The sequence below is a fragment of the Acomys russatus genome, chromosome 19 (genome assembly GCF_903995435.1).
Source record: "Acomys russatus chromosome 19, mAcoRus1.1, whole genome shotgun sequence".
Taxonomy (NCBI): domain Eukaryota; kingdom Metazoa; phylum Chordata; class Mammalia; order Rodentia; family Muridae; genus Acomys; species Acomys russatus.
In genome coordinates this window covers 46,908,055-46,929,909 of record NC_067155.1, presented here as the reverse complement: position 1 = coordinate 46,929,909, position 21,855 = coordinate 46,908,055, and the positions used below count along the sequence as shown (strand labels likewise).

General features: G+C 45.7%; 1 protein-coding gene across 1 annotated transcript; it reads right to left on the bottom strand.

Annotated features, from left to right (window-relative positions):
- Positions 1-870: 870 nt before the first annotated feature.
- Psph (phosphoserine phosphatase) lies at positions 871-12,160 on the bottom strand. The gene is made up of 7 exons (XM_051161393.1): positions 11,889-12,160; positions 9,664-9,787; positions 5,822-5,980; positions 4,978-5,112; positions 3,328-3,473; positions 2,153-2,301; positions 871-1,002 (listed from the first exon to the last, which is right to left on the bottom strand). The coding sequence occupies exons 3-7, from the start codon at positions 5,959-5,961 to the stop codon at positions 895-897; spliced, it is 678 nt and encodes a 225-aa protein (XP_051017350.1). The 5' UTR covers positions 5,962-5,980; positions 9,664-9,787; positions 11,889-12,160; the 3' UTR covers positions 871-894.
- Positions 12,161-21,855: the final 9,695 nt, after the last annotated feature.

The following is a 21,855-nucleotide window of genomic DNA, read 5'->3' as shown; positions in this document are numbered from 1 at the left end:
CTGGGCGGTGGTGGCACACGCCTTTAATCCCAGCACTCGGGAGGCAGAGGCAGGCGGATCGTTGTGAGTTCGAGGCCAGCCTGGTCTACAATGCTAGTCCAGGACAGCTAAGGCTACACAAAACAAAACAAAGATTCTATTGTTATTTATTTATATATTTTTGGTTTTTCGAGACAGGGTTTCTCTAAGTAGCCTTGGCTGTCCTGGACCCGCTTTGTAGACCAGGCTGGCCTCGAACTCACAGCGATCTATCTGGCTCTGCCTCCCGAGTGCTGAGATTATAGGCGTGGGCCACCACGCCTGGCTCTATTGTTATGTTTTTATGTTTGTTTTTATTATTTTCAATTGCATGTGTGTGTTTCTGCATGTGGGTATGTGCACATAAGTGCATGTGTCTGAGGAGACTAGAGATATCAAATGCCTCTGGAGCTGGAATTACAGACAGTTATAAACCACCAATTGTGTGTGCTGAGAACTAAACTTGGATCTTCTATAAGAGCAGCAAGCACCTTTAATCCCAGAACTCAGGAGGTAGAGGCAGGTGGGTTTCTGTGAGTTCAAGGCAAGCCTGGTCGACAAAGGTGTGTACCACCACCACCAGCAGCAGCAGCACAAACGTTCTTTATATACCAAAGAGAAACCCAATGTTTACTTAAAGCTACTGAAACCATGTTGCAAGAGTTAAAGCATTTAATTTATATGCATCTCAGAAAGCTCCAGGTAAAATATGCGTAGGAATATACACAAAGAATTCAGAATATAAAACTTTTCAGGTAATTAGTAGTCATATTAATATTGGAACTACAGTAGGAAAAACTAGCTAGCTCCTAGCCTCTACCAGGAGCCTAACTGTGCCGCTTTGAGAAGGTTGTTCTGGGTGAACAGTAGTCAAGATTATTCTTCCAAATCTCCCATCAGCTCAACAAAGTCAGTGATGTACCACTTGGCATTGTCCTTTACTTGTTGCCTGATCACATTTCCTCCAAATCCAATGAAAGCGTCCTAAGAAGGAAAGGGGGGGGGGGGAGAATTAACATCCTTTAAAATGGCACACCCAGGGCAGGAGAGATGGCTCCGAGGCTAAGAGCACTGTCTGCTCTTCCAATGGTCCTGAGTTCACTTCCCAGCAACCACATGGTGGTTCACAACCACCTATAATGAAATCTAGTGCCCTCTTCTGGCTTGCAAGCATAATGCAGTCAAAACATTGTATACATAATAAAGCAATCAATCTTTTTAAAAAATGGCACACCCAGAAACATATATAAAAATAAATATAAAATATATTAATATATTTAAGTGGAAATTTACCCATATACTTTAAAAACACATATGTATGTACACATGTGTATATATGTAAATATGTGTGTGTATGTATGTATGTACACACACACACACACACACACATGTTGTGGTGGTTTTTCCTCCCAGCCCCAAGCTCCCAGAATAAAGACTTATAAGACCAAAATATACAAATACCTAGGCCATATAAGTAGGATCTTCTCTGACTAGCTCATTTATACTAATTTACATTTTGCCACATGGCTGGTTACCTGTGCTCAGGTAACACATGTTTGTCCTCCTCACATCTTGCCAGGTGACTCTCTAGTGCATAGCTCTATCCCAGAATCCTCTCTGCCTGCCAGATGTCCCACCTTCTATTTCCTGCCTCAGCTATAGCCATTGGCTTCTTTTTAACAGGTGATGCCTCCATATACAGACACAAGAGAGTCCTTCTACACACACACACACACACACACACACACACACATGCCCAAGTCTCACTCTGCCTCCAACATGCTGATAAAATATAAGCTCTTGGCTAATGCTCTAGCGCCACGCCTGCCTGCATGCCACCATGCTCTCTGCCATGATGGTAATAGACTAATCCTCTGAACTGTAAGGCAGCTTCCAGTTAAATGCTTTCTTCCCTAAGTTGCCTGGGTCATGGTGTCTCTTCACAGCAGCAGAGCAGTGAGTAAGACAGTTACTCGGGAGCACTCCTAGACTGAATGTCTTTGCGGTGCTCTTTGTTCTTACGATGTTTAGCTGCTCTTACTTAGCTTCTGTTGTCAATGTCACATGGTTTTCCACCAGACTTGGAAAACAAAATTACCACCTGGAAAAAAGACCAGCACCCCTGAGTACGTACAGCGGGAGGGCAGGCTTCCATGTCCGTAGCTCCGTCTCCGATCATGATTATTTTCTTAAAGTGAAATTTCTCCTTTAAAAATCGAATAACCTTTCCTTTCCCACCAGACTCAGCTGTTGGCTGCATCTCATCAAAACCTGCATACTCACCTGAAGGGGACAGTGAGAAAATATTAGATTCACAGAGGCATTTTACTCAGGCCATCTGGTTTATACTGACAATAACCAAACTTAAATATCAGTATTAAGTCTAAACCATCTCTGGGTGCGGTCACCTTGAATTCAGTTAGCTACATCCTGGTGGACTGATTCTATCCCTTGCTGAGTTAGCAGAGCACCATAAACAGTAATACACTATATACTAACATTATATACCCAGAGGAAACACCAACCTACTCTTACTTTTTTTTTTTGAGATGGGTCTCATGTGGACCAGGCTTATCCTTGAACTTACTATGTCCTAGGATGGCCCCAAATGTCTGATGCTTCCACTTCCACATCTGGAGCATGCGATTGCACAGGTGTGCATGCCCCTCACACCTGGCTTATGCAGTGCTGGGGAGGGACCCAGAGCTTCCTGCGTGTTTAGGTAAGTGCCCTACCAACTGAATCCTATCACCAGCTCCAAGTTTATTTCTATTCTTAGGAAAATGAGCACACTTGTTAGTGGGGTTTGGGACTGGCTTGGTGCATTTGCAACTGAATTTCACTTTGTAACTCAGGCTGGTGTAGAACCTGCTTGAAGCAGTCCTCCCTCATACTCCTAAGTGTTAAGAGCCAGTCCAGAGGCCTGCACTGGCCCTCACAGAGATCCATCTGCCTCTGCCGCCCTGAGTGCTGGGATGACATACTTCCGCCACCGTGACCGGCGTCATGTGACTCTTAACTCGAGGGCCACCACTCTTTAAGTCACATCCCAAGAGACACTATCTAGACTACTGAATAATAGAACAGTGGTGGCACACACCTTTAATCCCAGCACTCGGGAGGCAGAGGCAGGTGGATCGCTATGAGTTTGAGGCCAGCCTGGTCTACAAAGTGAGTCCAGGACAGTCAAGATTACACAGAGAAACCCTGTCTCGAAAAATCAAAAACAAAACAAAACAAAACAACAACAACAACAACAAAAATAAAAAACCAGGAGAGCAAGGGAATATACTACCATTGAAATCTTACCGTTAAAATAGAATTTCAACCTATTAGCAAATACATTGGTTGTTGGGATGTTAAGCTTTGCAGCAACATGCTCCACAATACTCCTAAAGCCACCAGATATGAGGAACACCTGGACATTTCGCTCCTGTAGGCGGCTTACCAGCTCCCTATAAAAATAAACATGAGATATCAAACATAAAGTAATAGAAAAAAGGAACATGAAAAAAATACGTTTTGGGCTGGAGAGATGGCTCAGTGGTTAAGAGCGCTGCCTGTTCTTCCAAAGGTCCTGAGTTCAATTCCCAGTAGCCACAGGGTGGTTTACAACCATCTGTAATGTGATCTGATGCCCTCTTCTGGCCTGCAGGTGTACATGCAGAAAGAACACTCTACACACAATAATAAGTAAATATTTTTTTAAAGAAATAAGAAAAAAAACCTTTTTTTTTTTTTTTTTGATCCAATGCTGGTGGATCTATCTATGAGGACAGTGTCTGCTATGGTATTAACATTTTGTATGTTTTTCCTGTTTGTTTGTTTGTTTGGGGGGAGTTGTTATTATTGGTGCTATTTGTTTGGGCTGTGTTTAAATAAACTCCCTTCATTGAACTTCTAGCCATCAGAGCAGCCACTCTGAAGCCATGCCCCTCTCTCTGCTTAGCTTTCACTACCAATTACATATCTGTTCACGTAGCCACTTCTGTGTGCCTTGTGGTGAGGTTGCTGTTGTTGTTTTGCCCTTTTTGTCATCCTCTGGTTTGGTTGGTTGTTGTTGTTTTTAAGACAAACTCTCGCTATGTACCCAGGCTGGCCTTGAACTCCAAACAGTGGCCCTCCCTCAGCTGCCCTGCACTGGTAGTTCAGATGTAGCCACCACACCTGGCCTTGGCTTGTTTGTTAGTCTGTTTTGCTGGCTGCTTCTCGAGAGGATCTCATGCGTCTGTGGATTATTTTGAAATTCTGATCATCTGTCGTCACCTCCCATGTGCTAGGATTACAACAAGGATACATCACAGAGACACCGAGTTTCTCTCTCTCTCTCTCTCTCTCTCTCTCTCTCTCTCTCTCTCTCTCTGTGTGTGTGTGTGTGTGTGTGTGTGTTCATTCTGAGAAAAGGGCTCATTATGTAGCCCAGGTTGACCCTAAACTCAACATCCTCCTGTCTCAGCTTCCTGAGCACTAGAATTATAATGTGTACCACCAATCCCAGCTTTCATGTGCTTTTTTCAGACTTACTTAGAAATTAAGCTGGGTGGTGATGGCACAGACCTTTAGTTTCATCACTCGGGAGGCAAAGGCAGGTGAATCTGAGTTCAAGGCCAGCCTGGTCTACAAAGTGAGTCCAGGACAGCCAAGGCTACACAGAGAAACCCTGTCTAAAAAAAAAAAGAGAGAGAGAGAGAGAAAGAAAGAAAGAAGGAAGTTAGTGGGCGGGGCTTTTCAGCCTTGGGTAACCATTGCCAACACTCAGGTAAATTATGAGACCCTAGAGAAGCCCAGTGAGTTGGGAGGACAAACAGGAACAAGACCAGAGTGTAAGATAAGAGCGGTGTAGTACAGAGAGAGCCACCCACAAGGGAGCCCAACAATAACATACTCTCCTGAGGAAAGAGCGTCCCAAGCCCAGAGCTGATAAGAAGACAATGTACCGAGGGCTGAGGCTGTGCTTACCTTATGCCGGGGGTCAGGTGTGGCGGGTGCTGAGCTAGAAGCCTTTGTACCTGCTCCCTAGAGGGCTGGATCAGCGCCAGGCGCTCGGTGAGCGCATCTTTGAAAGGTAATGCCCCTCCCATGGCTCTGCGTGTCCTAGGAGGAAGACTCAAAGATCAGGCCAGCCATCGTAGCTGTCCCTGAGGTCAACATGCCTTCCTATGCCAGGATGACATGATAACCATCAGGAAGGTAGTGCCATGGGCCCAACTCTATAACAGACATGCTGGGTGCTATGTTGAGAAATCACATGGATACTCTGACGCCATGCACTGTACCTCCATGAAAGGGCCAAAACCCAGACATCCCACACACAGGCACCCGGCTTGCAAAACATGAGCTTTTATAATCCAGAAAGAAACCAAAGGCTGAAAGCCCCTGTACGAAACCAGGTGAGTGACAGCCGTAGCTCAGGAAGGTGTTACCACTGCAAAGTCAGGAAGGCAGAGGGAAGGGACATTAGGTTGTGGCCTGAGATCTCTTTCCAGTGAGGCAGCAGTGCTGCACTTTCAACCATCCGAGGAGGCACTGGCTGTTTAGAGCCTGGGGCTAGCTTGTTGGATTAATCATTTTCCCAACCTGCCTAAGAATGTGTCTCCTCTGCAGAGATGACCGTGTTTTGCCGCCTTTGTCCTGGCTGGATATGTTTGCAGATAGATAAGTGAAGACAGCACTGCAGCTGGTGCTTTGTCTTTTTGCTAAGCCTGAAATGAAAGCGAGGAACTGAGGCCCTAACCTAGCCTTTCATCAAGCAGACAGAGTGAATTCTTTACCACCCCATAAAGAGACTAAAGCCAGTCCGTACATTTCAGACACAGCCGCCTCCACTCCACAGAACTTGGCCAGCTCGTCAATTCCTTCTTCTCTGATGACTGTGCTGTCGACATCAAAACACACCGCGTCCGCTGAGCAGAAGAGCTTCCTCAGCTCTGAGTGAGAGACCATCCTGGGAAGAGGTTTCTTCCTATAAGAGAGAAAGAGAGCTGTGCTTACAGGGGCTGGGCGTGTGGCTTGGTAGTGTTTGCCTGAGTTTCACCCCTAGCACCAACCAAGTCAGGAGCTCTCAGGAGGTGGAGGCAGGAAGATCACGAGTTTAAGACTGGGACTGAAGAGATGGCTCCATGGTTAAGAGTGATTGTGGTTCCACCAAAAGACCCAAGTTCAGTTCCCTGCACACACATCAGGCAGCTCACAACTACCTATAACTCCAGCTCCAGAGGACCCATCACCCTCTTCTGGCATGCGCACGCATGCCACACACACACACACACACTTTAAAAAGAGAGTTGCTAGGGCTGGAGAGATGGCTCAGTGGTTAAGAGGGCCACTTGCTCTTCCAGAGGTCCTGAGTTTAATTCCCAGCAACCACATGGTGGCTCACAACCACCTATAATGCGATCTGACACCCTCTTCTGGCCTGCAGGTGTACATGCAGATACAGCACTCATATTAAATAAATAAATAAATAAACAAACAAACAAACAAATAAATAAAGCGATTTGCTGGGCAGTGGTTGTGTACACTTTTAACCCCAGCACTCAGGAGGCACAGTCAGGGGGAATCTCTTGAATTCAAGGCCAGCCTGGCTAACAAAGTGAGTTCTAGGACAGCCAGGGCTATACAGTGAAACCCTGTTTCAACACACACACACAACACAGAGAGAGAGAGAGAGAGAGAGAGAGAGAGAGAGAGAGAGAGAGAGAGAGAGAGAGAGAGATCATCTTTTGCTACATAGCAAGTTTAAGGCCAGCCTGGGCTACCCTGCCTCAAACAAAAATGGTAGTGGGGAGACGGCCCAATAGGTAAAGAAGTCTGCCTGGAAGCCACATGGTGGAAGTGAAGAGAGGAATCGTGAAAAATTGTCCTCCGACCTCCATACTCACACTCAATAACACATTGAGAGAAAGGAAGACAGAAAGAAAATAAAAAGAAAGAAAGAAAGCTTTTTTCTTAAATATACCATGTGATTTAACTGAGAAAGGCAATGAGGCAGAGGTTAAGGGAAAGCAGCCAGGAAGATACATTGTGTAAGAGCTGAAATGAGACAGTAACTGAGAATAAGCTGACAGGCACCCGGAGCCTCAAAACCAGTAAGAACACAGAGCCAGGCCAAGCACCTGGCATGGAACCTGAGAGTAACAGTGTCCTTAAGATCCGGGTATTACAGGGATGCTGGGCATTGGTGATGCATGGTTGTGCTTGCAACCTCAGTACCAGGGAGGGGAGGGGGGAAGGATCAGGAGTTAAAGGTCATCCTTGGGTATATAGTCGGTTTGAGTTAATAAGGTCGAGGTAAGTCTGGGCTAGAGATCCTATCTCTAAATAAAGAATTAATAAATAAGTGGGTATGGATGGTGATGCACACCTGTGTAAGGTCTAGGTAAGCCTGGGCTAGAGATCCTATCTATAAATAAATGAATAAACAAACAAACAAGTGGGTATGGATGGTGATACACACCTGTGTTCCTGGCACTAAAGAGGCTGAGGCAGAAGGCTTGTGAGCTCAAAGCTAGGCTGATGCTACATAGTGAGACTAGTAAAAAAAAAAAAGGGGGGGGGTATAGGGGGCTGGAGAGATGATTCAGTGGTTAAGAGCACTGGCTGCTCTTCTAGAGGACCCGGTTTCCATTCCCAGCACCCACATGGCAGCTCACAACTGTCTGTAACTCCACTTCCGGGGATCCATCGCACCAGGTAATGCACATGGTGCACATATGTGTGCATGCAGGCAAAGTACACGAACACATACATAAAACAAAAATAAATAAATCTTTAAAAAAATAAAACCCTTGACTATAGGGAAAGTGGTCTGCTAAGTTCGGTCGCTTCTAAGCAAATTGTGTGCATTGACTTTCACAGAGAGAGAGGGAGAGAAGTCACTGCTGGAAACTGGACTCTGAAACCTTCACATCTGGCTTCCGGGGGAAGGGAAGCCCAAGGCTGGGGGTGTGGAGGGAGCGCTGGTAGAAAGGTCTGTGTGCAAACAAAGGCCAAAGCAGACTGGGGCTTCAGCTTGGCTGTGGAGCCACCTGACTTTATTTTTTAAAAATTGTGCTAAAAATGAAAAGGCACTTCTTTTTTTTTTTTTTTGTTTTTTGAGACAGGGTCTCTCTGTGTAGCCTTGGCCATCCTGGACTCACTTTGTAGACCAGGCTGGCCTTGAACTCACAGAGATCCGCCTGCCTCTGCCTCCTTAGTGCTGGGATTAAAGGCATGCGCCACCACGCCCGGCTGAAAAGGCACTTCTTAACCAGAGCGCCAAAGTGAAAATTCAGGTTTTCCTTCACGGCCTTATTTCAAGAGGCTTGAATTGGGACAAGAGTGAAAAATATCTCCTTGCTCAAACAGATGGCTGTTTTTCCACCTACTATCTTGCAAAAAGCACCTAAAATTACCTTAGCTCTTTGACTATTTGTTACACTGACCTGTTCAAAGATGGATTTTGTCTGCACTGAAAACAGATAAAAGCAAGCGCGCGCACACACACACTTTAAAAAATGTAAAAATGTAAATTTAAAAAACAAACAGGGAGCTAGAGAAATGGCTCAGCAGCTATGAGCACACGTTCTTGCTGAGGACCAGGCTTTACTTCCTAGAATCCACATGGTGATTCATAAGTACCCATAACTCTTAGTTCCACAGGGTCCAGTGCCCTCTTCCACCTTCAGTGAGCGCTGAATGCAACTTGTGAGCATACATACAGGCAGGCAAAGCACTCATACTTATGAAATATTGTTCTTTCTTTGAGATATGGTCTCTCTACATAGCCCTGGTGGCCCTGTAAGTCACTGTGTAGACCAGGCTGGCCTCGAACTCACAGAGCTCCTCTTGCCTCTGGCCCCCAAGTGCTGAGATTAAAGGTGTGTGCCACCATGCAGGCAAAATGAGTAAACTTTTTTGAGAAAGAAATGCTAGCTTTTCAAGCCAGGCAGGATAATACATATCTGAAATGTCCTAACTCAGGAGGCTGTGGCAGGAGAGTTACTGTGAATTTCAGACCAACCTGCAAGACAAAGTGAGACCTACACACACACACACACACACACACACACACACAGCAGTTTTTAGGGGACTAGAGAAATGGCTCGCCAGTTAAGAGCACTGGCTGTTGTTCCAGAGGATTTAGTTTTGAACCCAGAACCCATAAGTGGCTCACATCCAACTACACCTCCAGTTCCAGGGGATCTGATACCCTACTCTGGCTCCTCAGGTACCATCCATGCAAGTGGTACACAGATATGCATGTGGGCAAAACACCCATACACATATAACAAAAATTTTATTTAATTTAAAAAAAGAAAAAAACAGATAAACTTCTTGTAACTGTAAGTCGCATACATATATCATACGTTATGGCAGACAATGCTTTTCCCTCCTTCTCTTCCTCCTCCTTCTCTTTTAGAACGTGTATCCTCCCCAGCCTGGCCTGAAACCTGCTATTTGCCCAAGGGTACCCTTGAACTCCTGATCCTCCTATCTCTACCTCCAGACTGCGGTCAGGTGTGAACACAGCACCTACTTTATACAGTGGAAGCCAGAGCGCTAAGCACTCGCTCTACCCGCTAAGCTGCTTTTCCCTCAGGCAAGGCTAGCTCAAAGACAAGCCCACCCACCAGGACCAAACGCCTAGAGACGCCAGGTACTCACGCTTCTCCAGTGCTGGGTGCCTGGTGACAGTGTCTTTCTCGTCCCCTTCTTTTGTTGGTTAAAAATGCACCATGAACCTTAGGTTAGAGATTTTTCAAGGAAGATCTGTGGGCTTTGCAAGAGACTAAAAAACAAAAAACAAACAAACAGATGAGCAGCCATAAACAGACTCCTGGTAAGAAGGAGGTAGAGGACTGAGGACTGCGGCTCAGTTAGTAGAGTGCTTGCCTGGTGTGCAGCAAGCTCAGGGTTCCCCCCTCTGCTGTGCAGAGGCCAGGGTTGATGGCCTACACCTGTAATCCCAGCACTCAGGCAGAATCAGCTCAGAGGGGCAGAAATTGATGGTCATTTTGGGCTGTTTAGGGAGTTTGTGGTTCAAGGCAAGCCTGGATTATATGCGACACTGTCAAACAGAAAAGTAGGGGGCTGGTTGACCTCCCAGTAAGGATTTTCAAACGGTGGTTCAAACCCAAAGTTTCCTAAAACTGCTTCCCCTGGGAGTTGTTGAAGAGGCAGAAGTAGACAGATCTCTGAGTTCGAGGCCAGCCTGGTCTACAGAGTGAGTTCCAAGAAAGCCAGAGCTACACAGAGAAACCCTGTCTCAAAACACTAGATAGATAGATAGATAGATAGATAGATAGATAGGTAGATAGATACATAGATAAAACTGAAAGTAGCTGGGCAGACTAGTACATGCCCAGAATCTCAGTGCTCAGGAGCTTAAGGCACAGAGTGTTAAGTTTAAAGCCAGGATCTACTATGCAACAAGAGCTTATCACAAAAGAATATAACAAAATAAGATGAGGGCTGAGAAATGGCTCACACAGTAAAAGTCCATCCTGCATTTAATTGCTAAGTGTTTTTTAAAAGCCAGGGGATGATCAAATGGCTCAGGTGGGTTAAAAAAAAAAAAAAAAAAAGCCCTCAGTGTGTAAACCTGATGACCTGAGTTCAAATTCCAGAATAGCCTTGAAAAAGAGAGCCGATCCCAAAAACTTGTCTTTTGACCTCCACAGGAGCACCATGGCACTTGCACACCCCCACACTCACATACAGACACTCAGGCATGTGTGTCCCAGCACATGCATTCATGTGCATGAGGGCACACACACCCCAAATATATGTAGATTATAATGAGAGTATTAGTAGATGAAGGTGCAAAATCTCAGTAGAACAGTAAGATAAGCAGGAATGGCTAAGCACCGGAGTAAAAACCCAGGCCTGGTGGTGTTGCCATAATCCTAGCACTCAGGGAGCTACAGCAGCAGGACCACTGCAAGTTCAAACCAGCCTGGACCACATAATTAGTTTCCAAGTGTTAGGCCAACCTGGCCTATAGACTCTGTCTCAAAACAAAAACAAAAACAAAAACAAAAAACAAAACAAAACCCCCCGGACAGTGGTGGTGCATGCCTTTAGTCCAAGCACTCGAGAGGCAGAGGCAGGTGGATCTCTGTGAGTTCGAGGCCAGCCTGATCCACAAAGGGAGTCCAGGACAGCCAAGGCTACACAGAGAAACCCTGTCTCAAAAAACAAAACAAACAAATATATGACTACACCCTTCAAAAAGGAAGCTATGTAAAACACACACACACACACACACACACACACACACACACACACACACACACTTAAAATAAAACGAACGAATTTAATGAATGAAAGACTTAACATCCACAGGGCGGTGGTGGTGCACGCCTTTAATCCCAGCACTCAGGAGGCAGAGGTAAGTGGACCTCTGTGAATGCGAGGTCAGCCTGGTCTACAAAGCGAGTCCAGGAAAGTCAAGGCTACACAGAGAAACCCTATCTCGAAAAACAAAAAATAAAATAAAATAAAATAAAAAGAAAGAAAGAAAAACTCAACATCCAAATTAAAGCTATCCCTTTATATCTGTATATGGTTATTTATTTCAAATTTATTTCTAATGAAAATGAAGGCAAAGTCAGGACACCTCAACTCCCGGTTTGGAGAATTTTCCTGTCTTTTTCAGATGACTCTCCGGTGCCAGATTGCATCATTCATTCATGCTGTTTGCCGTGGAGAACGAAAAAAGTGAAGCTAGCTAAAATATGAACCAACGAAAAGAAAGGAAGTCTTGGAGTCCCAGGAGATAACCCACCTATCCAGTAAAGAGTCAGAGAGGCCATGGCTGTGGGAAAGCGAGGACTTGGTGCATCAGAAAGCTGGACACAGAGCAAGACTGGCGCGGGCGGGGAACTCACCGCGGTTCTTGGGCCGCGCCGATCTTCACCGGTGCCTGTAACTTCCCGGTAGCAGCGAGGTCTGGAGCCGCAGCAACGTGCGAGCGCTGCGTCCTGTGGGAGGTGACCGGTACAGAAGATCACAGCCCTCGCCAAGGCTGGTCTGGGATCTGCTGATGCAGTGGCTTCAGAACAGTTTTGCATGTGCGTTTCCAACTGGAGACTCCAGATCTCAGCTCTGCAAAACCCGGTTAGAACGCTGCCTTGGTCCAGCCCCCAGGGGCGGGGCTTCCCGATCCCGCCTCCCACCTCTTCTCTGCCTAGGGGCTCCGGGTTTGCAGAGCCACAGTGAGATCTCTGTGATCTCTAGTTGGTTGAGTTAGCTCGAAAGACTTTCAGAAGCCGCGCCCCAATGCCAGATCCCTGCACACAAGAATAGCGAATTTTGCAATGCACGAAGCCCCTTTGTGAACCCTTTCTGAAACCCACATTTCCTACGCTGTCCCTGCAGGTGCCAGGAAAATTACAAAATCTACATAGACTTGCTGGCAAAGAAACTCAGTTGGCAGAGTGTTTGCATAGTGTGCAAGAATTGATTTGCGCTGGGCGGTAGAGACCCAAAGCACCGCGGACGGCAGAGACAGGCGGATCTCTGAATTGGAGGCAGCCTAGTCTACAGAGAGAGTTCCTGGACAGCCAGGCTACACAGAGAAACCATGTCTGGAGTGGGGGAGGGGGAGGAGGAGGGGGAGGGCGGGTTGGGTTTCATCCCTAGCAGTTCAAGCCTACAATTCCAGCACTCAGCAGGTGGAGACAGGAAGATCAGAAGTTCAAAGTCATCCCAACATTATAACTTTGGGGCCAGCATGAACCACAGGCTAAAAATAAAAATACTTTTTTCACACCTAAACTCAAACAACAACAACAACAACAACAACAACAACAACAAAAAAGCTCAAAATTTTTGCAGGACGGGAGAAAGGCACGGAAGTTAAGCATGCTTACTGCTCTTGCAGGAAAGCCAGGTTCGGGTCCCAGCCCCTGTATCTGGTGGCTCACAACACTTGTAATTCTAGTTCTGGGAGATCCAATGCCTGTTGCCCTCTGAGGCCATATGCAGGCACATACATACACATAAATAATATGTTTATTTTAACATTTTAATTTAATATGTATTGGTATTTTGTCTGCAAATAAGTCTGGCACTTTGGGCATGCCTGGTACTTGCTGGGCCAGAAGGGACATCAGATCCCCTAGAACTGAAGTTACAGAAGGTTGTGAGCTACCATGTGGGTACTAGGAATCAAACTCAGGACCTCTGGAAGAGCAGCCAGTGCTCTTAACCACTGGGACATCTTTCCGGCTCACTTATTTATATCTTTGCAATTGATTTTTTTTCCTCATGTGTATACTTGTGTGGTGTACATGCATGTTTTCACATGTGTGATGAGTGCTTCTGTGTCTACTGGAGGCCCAAGGTTGGTAGCAGGTGACTTCCTCAATTACTTTGCACCTTACTCATTAAGGCAGGAAATGGACATTGAACTCAGAGTTCCTGCATACAACTATTCTACATAGCTGGTTTGCTTTGAGGACATTTCTGCCTTCCCAGTGCTGGAATTTCCATTCCACCCCACATTTATGTGGGTTCCATGAATCTAAACTCCCATAATGGGCATATGTGGCAAGTACTCTAGCCACTGAGCCATCTTCTCAGCCCCTGTACCTGTTTGTTTTTATCTGTCCATTTGGTTGTTTTGGGGGGCTTGTTTCTCAAGTGTGTGTGTGTGTGTTTGTGTGTGTGTGCTGGAATTGTGAACCAAGGGCTTTACACATACTAGTGAGCATTATAGCTCTAGCCTTTTTTTTAAAAAGATGTATTTATTTATTATGTATGCAGCACTCTGCCTGTACATACACTTGCAGGCCAGAAGAGGGCACCCTGGGGTAGTGGGAATTGAACTCAGGACCTCTGGAGCAGCAACCAGTGCTCTTAACCTCAGAGCCATCTCTCCAGACCTCTAGTTTTCTTTTTACTTCCTAATTTGAAAATGAGGCTAAGTTGCCCAAACTAGCCTTCAATTACTGTGTAGCCTTGTCAGTTCTTGAACTTGTGATCCTTCTGCCTCAGCCTCTTGAGTAGCTCCAATGACAGGCCTGAAGTGTCCAGCAGGCCCCTGTTCCGTCCTGTCCCACCTGCCCCCTTCCAGATGTTACTTGTCCAGCTATTACTTTATCATAACTATTAAGGTTATGTTTAGAAACCATGCCCCCCCAAGTTTTGAAATAACAACCTACCCAATAACATGTACATATTGGGTAATAACTTAAAAAGAAATATAATAGGAGATACAGGTATTAAACAGTAAACATGTATTTAAGTGTAGACAGCAATGGATGTTTTTTTGCTGCTGTTGTTTTGTTTTGTTTGGGGTTTTTTTGTTTGTTTGTTTTGTTTTTTTTTAAGACAAGGTTTCTCTGTTTTAGCGCTGGCTGCCCTGGAGCTCACTCTATAGACCAGGCTGGCCTCAAACTCACAGAGATTCTCCTGCCTCTGACTCCTGAGTGCCGGGTTTAAAGGCGTGCGTCACCATGGGCCGGACTAGCAATGGAAATTTTTATGTCAAAAGGAAAACCTTGACTATATAAGTATGAATGGCTGCAAGAGTCCATTTGGCTATTATTCCTCCTTTACATATTTATTAAATAAATTTCAGACATTTAAAAAACGTATCATGGTTCCTATAGCCTCTTCATCTCACACCTGTACAATGTTTGCGCACAAGATGGGAGCATTGATGTTGAGCCAGAGTACACAATATATCTAAACAGTGAGTCAGGGGCTGGAGAGATTGACCCAGGGGTTAGGAGCAGTGAGTTCAATCCACTGCTTTCACATCAGGCAACTCACAACTTCAGCTCCAGGGGAAGCTGACACCTCAGGCCTCTCCAATCACCCACACTCATGCACTCACATACACAGACAGACATAGCATGTAGGAAATAGATAAGAAATCTTTATGAGTTGAAAGGCAGACAGCACTACACACTCTAATCAAACAATAAACAAACATATACACAAAATTACACAGAAAAGTACGTGTCATAAATACAGCAACAACAGGAGCTGGAGATATGGCTCAGAGGTTAAGAGCACTAAGTGCTCCTCCCGAGGTCCTGAGTTCAATTCCCAGCAACCATATGATGGCTCACAACCATCTATAATGGAATGTGAACCCTTCTGATATGTGTGAAGACAGCACACACACACACACACACACACACACACACACACACACACACGTGTGTGTGTGTGTGTATATATATATTTTGTTTGTTTGTTTTGGTTTTTCGAGACAGGGTTTCTCTGTGTAGCCTTGGCCATCCTGGACTCACTTTGTAGACCAGGCTGGCCTCGAACTCACAGCGATCCGCCTGCCTCTGCCTCCCGAGTGCTGGGATTAAAGGCGTGCACCACCACATCCGGCTGGTTTCTTTGCTTCTTTCTTTCTTTCTTTCTTTGACACAGGGTCTCTCTGTGTAGCCTTGGCCGTCCTGGACTCACTTTGTAGACCAGGCTGGCCTCAAACTCACAGCGATCCGCCTGCCTCTGCCTCCCGAGTGCTGGGATTAAAGGTGTGTGCCACCACGCCCGGCTGAGCAAATGTATTGTTACTGTGTAGAGGACCGTGTGTCTGCATGTGAGCGTGCAGCCATGAGTGCAGGCCAGAGGTGTCAGGTTCCCCTGGAGCCGGAGTTACAGATGCTCGTGAGGTGCCTGACGCAGACGCTGGGAACCAAACTCAGGTCCAAGAAGAGCAGTAGCAACTGCTCTTAATCACTGAGCCATTTCCTGTAGCCGCTGAACTTTTCCAAACCTATTTATTTGGGGTTCTTTAATGCTTATACCTTTTTAGACTCAGTTCTTTGAAGTGATTCCACTTTTCGTTGTTGGGATTCCAGCAGTCCCGTTAAACAGCAAACCAGCATTTCAGCAAAGGCGACTGCAACCGTAGCAGCCGGAACCTGCAACCTTGAAGCGTTCTCTGGAGTGCTTCTCTCTAGGACTGTCTCAAAGTAGAGCTAGAACAGCCGTTCCACCATGAGCGATGGGAAGCCAAGCCTCTGTTTTAGGCTCATATACGTATATACTCTGAGAGGCTAAGGCGGGGCACAGGGCTCAGAAGGCCTCAGCAGGACACAAGGGCCTCTGGGAACCTTTTCAGGGAGATACCTCAACTTTATTCAAAGACTACACAAAGTCTGTTTAGTCCTTGGGGAGTGGGTAGGGGCCTCCCAGGATAGGTGTCCATAAGTGGTTGAAACTAGGCACCCCAAGGATGCTTGATTTGCATTTGGCAATACACTATCATATGCTGGCACACAGTACCTAATTATCCTATAGGCGCAGGGAAGGAAGAGCTAGCAGAGAGCTGTGTCAAAGGCCACGTATCGGGTGTGTTAGAGGCACCTGTGTCTAAAGAAGCTCTCAGATGAGGTCAGGCAGAGTGGGCGGTCCTGCTGGGGAGAAGGAGTCTCCATGTAGGCCCGAGCTCAGAAAGGCCATCCGGACTGGGAGGACTGCAACCTCAAACACCGGGGTCCTGCTGGCATCACGTCATCTTGGGGTACATAGTAAGCCTGACTCAAAACCTGGTATGGTGGCACATGACTATACTTATAGCACTCTGGAAACAGAGGCACAAGAATCATTTCAAGGTCATTCTGAGCTACATACTAAGTTTGAGTTCAGCCTGGGGTACATGAGACCCTGTTAGTTTTTGTTTTGTTTTAAGGCATAAATAAATAAAATAAGGTCAGAATTGGGGAATGCAGTACAGTGGTGGGGCATGCATCTGTTCAGACTGAAGGACAACACTAAATACAGTCCTAGATAAGATCCTAGGACAGAAACGACACATCAGTGGTTGGCGAGATGGCTCAGAGGTTAACAGCACTGGGTGCTCTTCCAAAGGTCTTGAGTTCAATTCTCAGCAACCACATGGTGGCTGACAACATCTATACAATGAGAGCTGGTGCCCTCTTCTGGTGGGAAGCACACATGCAGACAGAACATTGTATATATAATAAATAAATACATCTTTAAAAAAGGAAAAAAGAAGCCGGGCACGGTGGCACACACCTTTAAGCCCAGCACTCGGGAGGCAGAGGCAGGTGGATCTCTGTAAGTCTGAAGCCAACCTAGTCTACCAAGCGAGTCCAGGACCTACACAGAGAAACCCTGTCTTGAAAAACCAAAAATAAATAAATAAAAGGAAAAAAAAAGAGAGAAAGTAATGACACAGTGACATGGCTAAGAAATCTAGAGCTATGTGATGATTAGTTTTGTTCTGTTTTGATTTTTTGTAATATGTCTGAGTGTGTTGCCTGAATGCATGCATGTGTATCACATGAGTACCTGGGGCCGAGAGGTCAGAGGAGGGACTCAGATTCCCTGGAGCTAGAGTTATGGATGGTTGTGAGTCACCATCTGGGTGCTGGGAATGAACTGGGGTCCTCTGCAACAATACATGCTTTTAACTGCTGAGCCATTTCTGCGGCCCTGTTAGGGTTTGTTTTCTTTTGTTTTATTTTTAAGATTTTCAAATTATTTTTAGTTATGTGTTAGGGACAGTCTACATGAAATCTGTACCCAGAGACCAAAAAAGGGCACCAGTAACTCAATTCCAAAGGATTCCACACCCTCTTCTGACCTCTGAGGGCACCAGGCATGCATGCATGTGGTATACATACAGACAAAAGGGCAAAATACTCATAATCATAAAAGAAAAACATTTCTTGGGACAAGGTTTCTCTGTATAGCCCTGGCTGTCCTGGAACTTGATTTGTAGACTGACCATGTTGGCCTCCAACTCAGAGATCTACCTGCCTCTGCTGCTTGAGTGCTGAGATTAAAGGCATGGTGGCCAGGCAAATCCCAATATTTAGATGTTGAGGACAAGAGGATCAAGACGTCAGGTCATCTTCAACTAGTGACTTTTAGGCCAGTTTTGGCTACATGAGACTGTGTCTTGCGGATGATGAACTGGCTTAGACGGTAAAGGTGTTTGCTCCCAAGCCTGGCGGCCTCAATCTGTCCCTAAGGACCCACATGTTAAAAAAAGAGAACCAACTCTTAAAGTTGTCCTCTGGCCGGGCAGTGGTGCTGCATGCCTTTAATCCCAGCACTCAGGAGGCAGAGGCAGGCAGATCTCTGAGTTTGAGGTCAGCCTGGTCTACAGAGTGAGTTCCAGGACAGCCAGGGCTACACAGAAAAACCCTGTCTCAAAACATGAACCCATCCCCCCCAAAAAAACCTGTTCTCTGACCCCCCCTCTATCTATATACATATATATTCTGACACAGATGCAAACACCTACACACATACATGCGTACATACTTATACACACGAATAGGAGTAATAAAACCTTTTTGAGACTTTTTCAAGCAACGACAAATGACACCAGAAGTGTCATTATATGCTGTTTTGGGAGGAGGCCAAAGCATGTGACAATCACATATCTCCAATGTACCTTATAGACATTCTAACACATATATGAAATGCCACAGAGATTTTTAGTAGCAAAGTATTAAAATAAACTTGGCCCAATGGGAAGTGTGAAAGAAATTACGATGCAGGGCTAGAGAGGTGGCTCAGAGGTTAAGAACACTGGCTGCGGCCAGGCGTGGTGGCACACACCTTTAATCCTGGCACTCGGGAGACAGAGGCAGGCAGATCGCTGTGAGTTCGAGGCCAGCCTGGTCCACAAAGCTAATCCAGGACAGCCAAGGCTACACAGAGAAATCCTGTCTCAAAAGAAACAAAAAAACAAAAAACAAAACAAAAAAAAAAGAGCACTGGCTGCTCTTCTAAAGGTCCTGAGTTCAGTTCCCAGAAGCAACATGCTGGCTCGCTACCACTTGTAATGAGATCTGGTACCATCTTGTGGCAGGTGGATGTACATGCTGGCGGAATTCTGCATAATAATAAATCTTAAAAAGAAAAGAAAAGAAATTACGATGTAGTCACTCAGTGAATTAATTATGGTACTGTAAAAAACAAAAGCAAGCCAGGAGGTGATTTTGCACACCTTTAATCCCAGCATTTGGGAGGCAGAGGCAGGTGGATCTCTGAGTTTGAGACCAGTCTGATCTACAGAGCAAGTTTCCGATAGAGCTACACAGAGAAACTGTCTCCAAAAAAAACACAAACAAACAAACAAACAAACAAAAGCTTAGCCAGCTGTGGTGACGCTGGGTAATGGTCATTGTGAGAATGACACAATTGCTGGGGTGTAGTTCAAAGGTAAAGCACTAGGTTTGATGGTGCATGTCTGTAATGCCTGCATTTAAGAGACAGAGAGATGCAGCTGGAGAAATGGCTTGGCAGCTGGGCTTCTCTTCCAGAGGACCTGGGTACAATTCCCAACACCCACATAGCAGCTCACAACCACAGCCCTATGGGACTGGATGCCCTCTTGTGGTGTGCAGACATAGATGCAGACAAAACACCCATATACATTTAATAAATAGATAAATGGATGGATGGATGGAAGGATGGATGGATGGGTGGGTGGGTGGGTAGATGGATGGATGGATGGGTGGGTGGATGGATGGATGGGTGGGTGGATGGATGGATGGGTGGGTGGATGAATGGATGGATGGATGGTGGGTGGATGGATGGGTGGATGGATGGATGGGTAGGTGGATAAATGGATGGATGGGTGGATGGATGGATGGGTGGGTAGATGGATGGATGGATGGCTTAGTGGATGATGGATGGGTGGAGAGATAGGCAGACAGATGGTACATAGAGGCAGGAGAATCAGGAGTTCAAGGCTAGCCTTGTCTACATAGTGAGACTTTTTCTCAAAAACAGAACAAACCACAAACTTTTAACACCTCCAACATTTCTTCACTAAAGTGTTGAGGAATATTGTATTTATTGCCAGTGTCAGCCCTGAGTTTTCCTGTATAGTCTTTAATTTTCCAACTCAATCCAGCATCTACCTGTCCCTTTCTCTCTACTTTGTAAGCAAACACCTGACTCTGGAGTCTCCCTCTGCATCATTTTACCGGCAATGGTAATGAAACTGCATGGTCCATGTAAGTAAACAGGGATCTTTTTTTGTTTGTTTGTTTGTTTCTTTTTGGTTTTCCAAGACAGGGTTTCTCAGTGTAGCCTTGGCTGTCCTGGACTCACTGTGTAGACCAGGCTGGCCTCGCACTCACAGCAATCTGCCTGCCTCTGCCTCCCGAGTGCTGAGATTAAAGGCGTGCGCCGCCACACCCAGGGGAAAACATGGGTCTTCCATGTGCCTCTTATCATATACACATCTTTTGTGATTTTCAAATCTACAAACCTACTTAAAAAACATTACACCAGCGGAGGGGAGGGGGTTTGGTGGCAAACGCCTTAAATCCCAGCACTTGGGAGGCAGAGGCAGGTGGATCTCTTGTGAGTTCGAGGACAGCCTGGTCTACAAAGTGAGTCCAGGACAGCCAAGGCTACACAGGGAAACCCTGTCTCGGAGAAACCAAAATAAAAAACAAACAAACAAACAAAAAAACATAGTACATTTACTCCAGGCAGAGGATAGGGAATAACTCTTTTGAAATGTTCGGTGCTGGGATTGCAGCCAGGGCCTCTGCCCCTGCTAAACCAGCGCTCAACCACTGAGCTGCAGTCCCCATAGTTCGTTCTTTTTTTTTTTTTTTTTCAAGATAGTCTCACTATGTAGCCACCGCTGGCCTGGAACTTTTTATGTAGACCAGGCTAGCCTTGACCTCACGGAGATCTCTGCCTGCCTCCCTAGTGCTGGGATTAAAGCCATGTGCCACTGTGCCTGGCTCTGTATCCTTGTTATAATGAGTAACACACAGGTTGAGGAAAATGAGAATTCCTTAGTTCTATCAAAACGGCAAAAATCTCCAGTATAGGTCAGTATGATACACCCAGCGGTATTATGAATTGTCATGTGTGGAGAAGTGAGTCACATTTATGTACATGTTTATAAATTCAGATAGCATTTAAAAATTCAGCACTTAGCTATACCTAAGTGCTCAGACATCCCAGCAGGGGAAACACCTATACACTTAATTTTATTTATTTACTTATTTGTTTGTTTGTTTGTTTATGTTTTTAGAGACAGGGTTTCTCTATGTGTAGCCTTGCAAGTCCTGGACTCCCTTTGTAGACCAGGCTGGCCTCGAACTCACAGAGATGAACCTGCCTCTATCTCCCGAGTGCTGGGATTAGAGGCGTGCTCCACCACCGCCCGGCTACATTTAATATTCTTTTTTTTTTTTTTTTTTTTTAATGTTTAAAGGAGGCCTTTCATAGGCTGGGCACTACTGCCCAACCATGTTTGAGTTTTCAGTAGGTTTAGTAGCTCACTTCACTGTGGAGGTTGGAGGACTGTTAGGCTTTCTACTGGATTGTCAATCCAGGCAACACAGTGAGTAGTCTAGCCAGACCACACAGTGAGACTTTATCGTTTCACATTAAAAAAATATAATTAATTTAAAAACAGAAACTCAACAAAACACCCACCCTGTCTTCGAATCAGCCTCAATGACCGGAGCCCTAGAAAGGGGCTAACGCTTGAATCTTCTCAACGCCCAACGCAAGCCATCTAGTACTTTCTACACGGCATACTTTCCCCTTCCCAGTCTTAACCCACCAGGGTACCGGGGAGGGATGCTCCTTCTGTGTTCCCACGTTTACGGATAAATAATAAATATAAATAAAAAATAAAAAAATCCGAAATCTGGGAAACCTCGCGAGAGTGTTGAGGGAAGCATCCGGAAGTCCAGCCGATGCCTCTGCTTCGTGTCACGCCCACATTGCGGAGCCCGAACATTCCTCAAAAACGACCTGTGGGACTTTTCTTGCACATTAGGCCCCGCAACCGCCGCTCATTAAGTCCTTAAAGTCCCGGATCATCAACAATGGGCGTCGACCACAACGGAACCTTAAGATTCGGAG

Excerpts from the sequence above, each read along its gene's own strand:
- Psph (XM_051161393.1), bottom strand. The coding sequence starts at position 5,961 with ATGGTCTCTCACTCAGAGCTGAGGAAGCTCTTCTGCTCAGCGGACGCG. Across the intron at positions 3,474-4,977 it reads CACCTGACCCCCGGCATAAG|GGAGCTGGTAAGCCGCCTAC; the intron begins GTAAGCACAGCC and ends TTATTTTTATAG. Across the intron at positions 1,003-2,152 it reads TGGAAGCCTGCCCTCCCGCT|GACGCTTTCATTGGATTTGG; the intron begins GTACGTACTCAG and ends TTTCCTTCTTAG.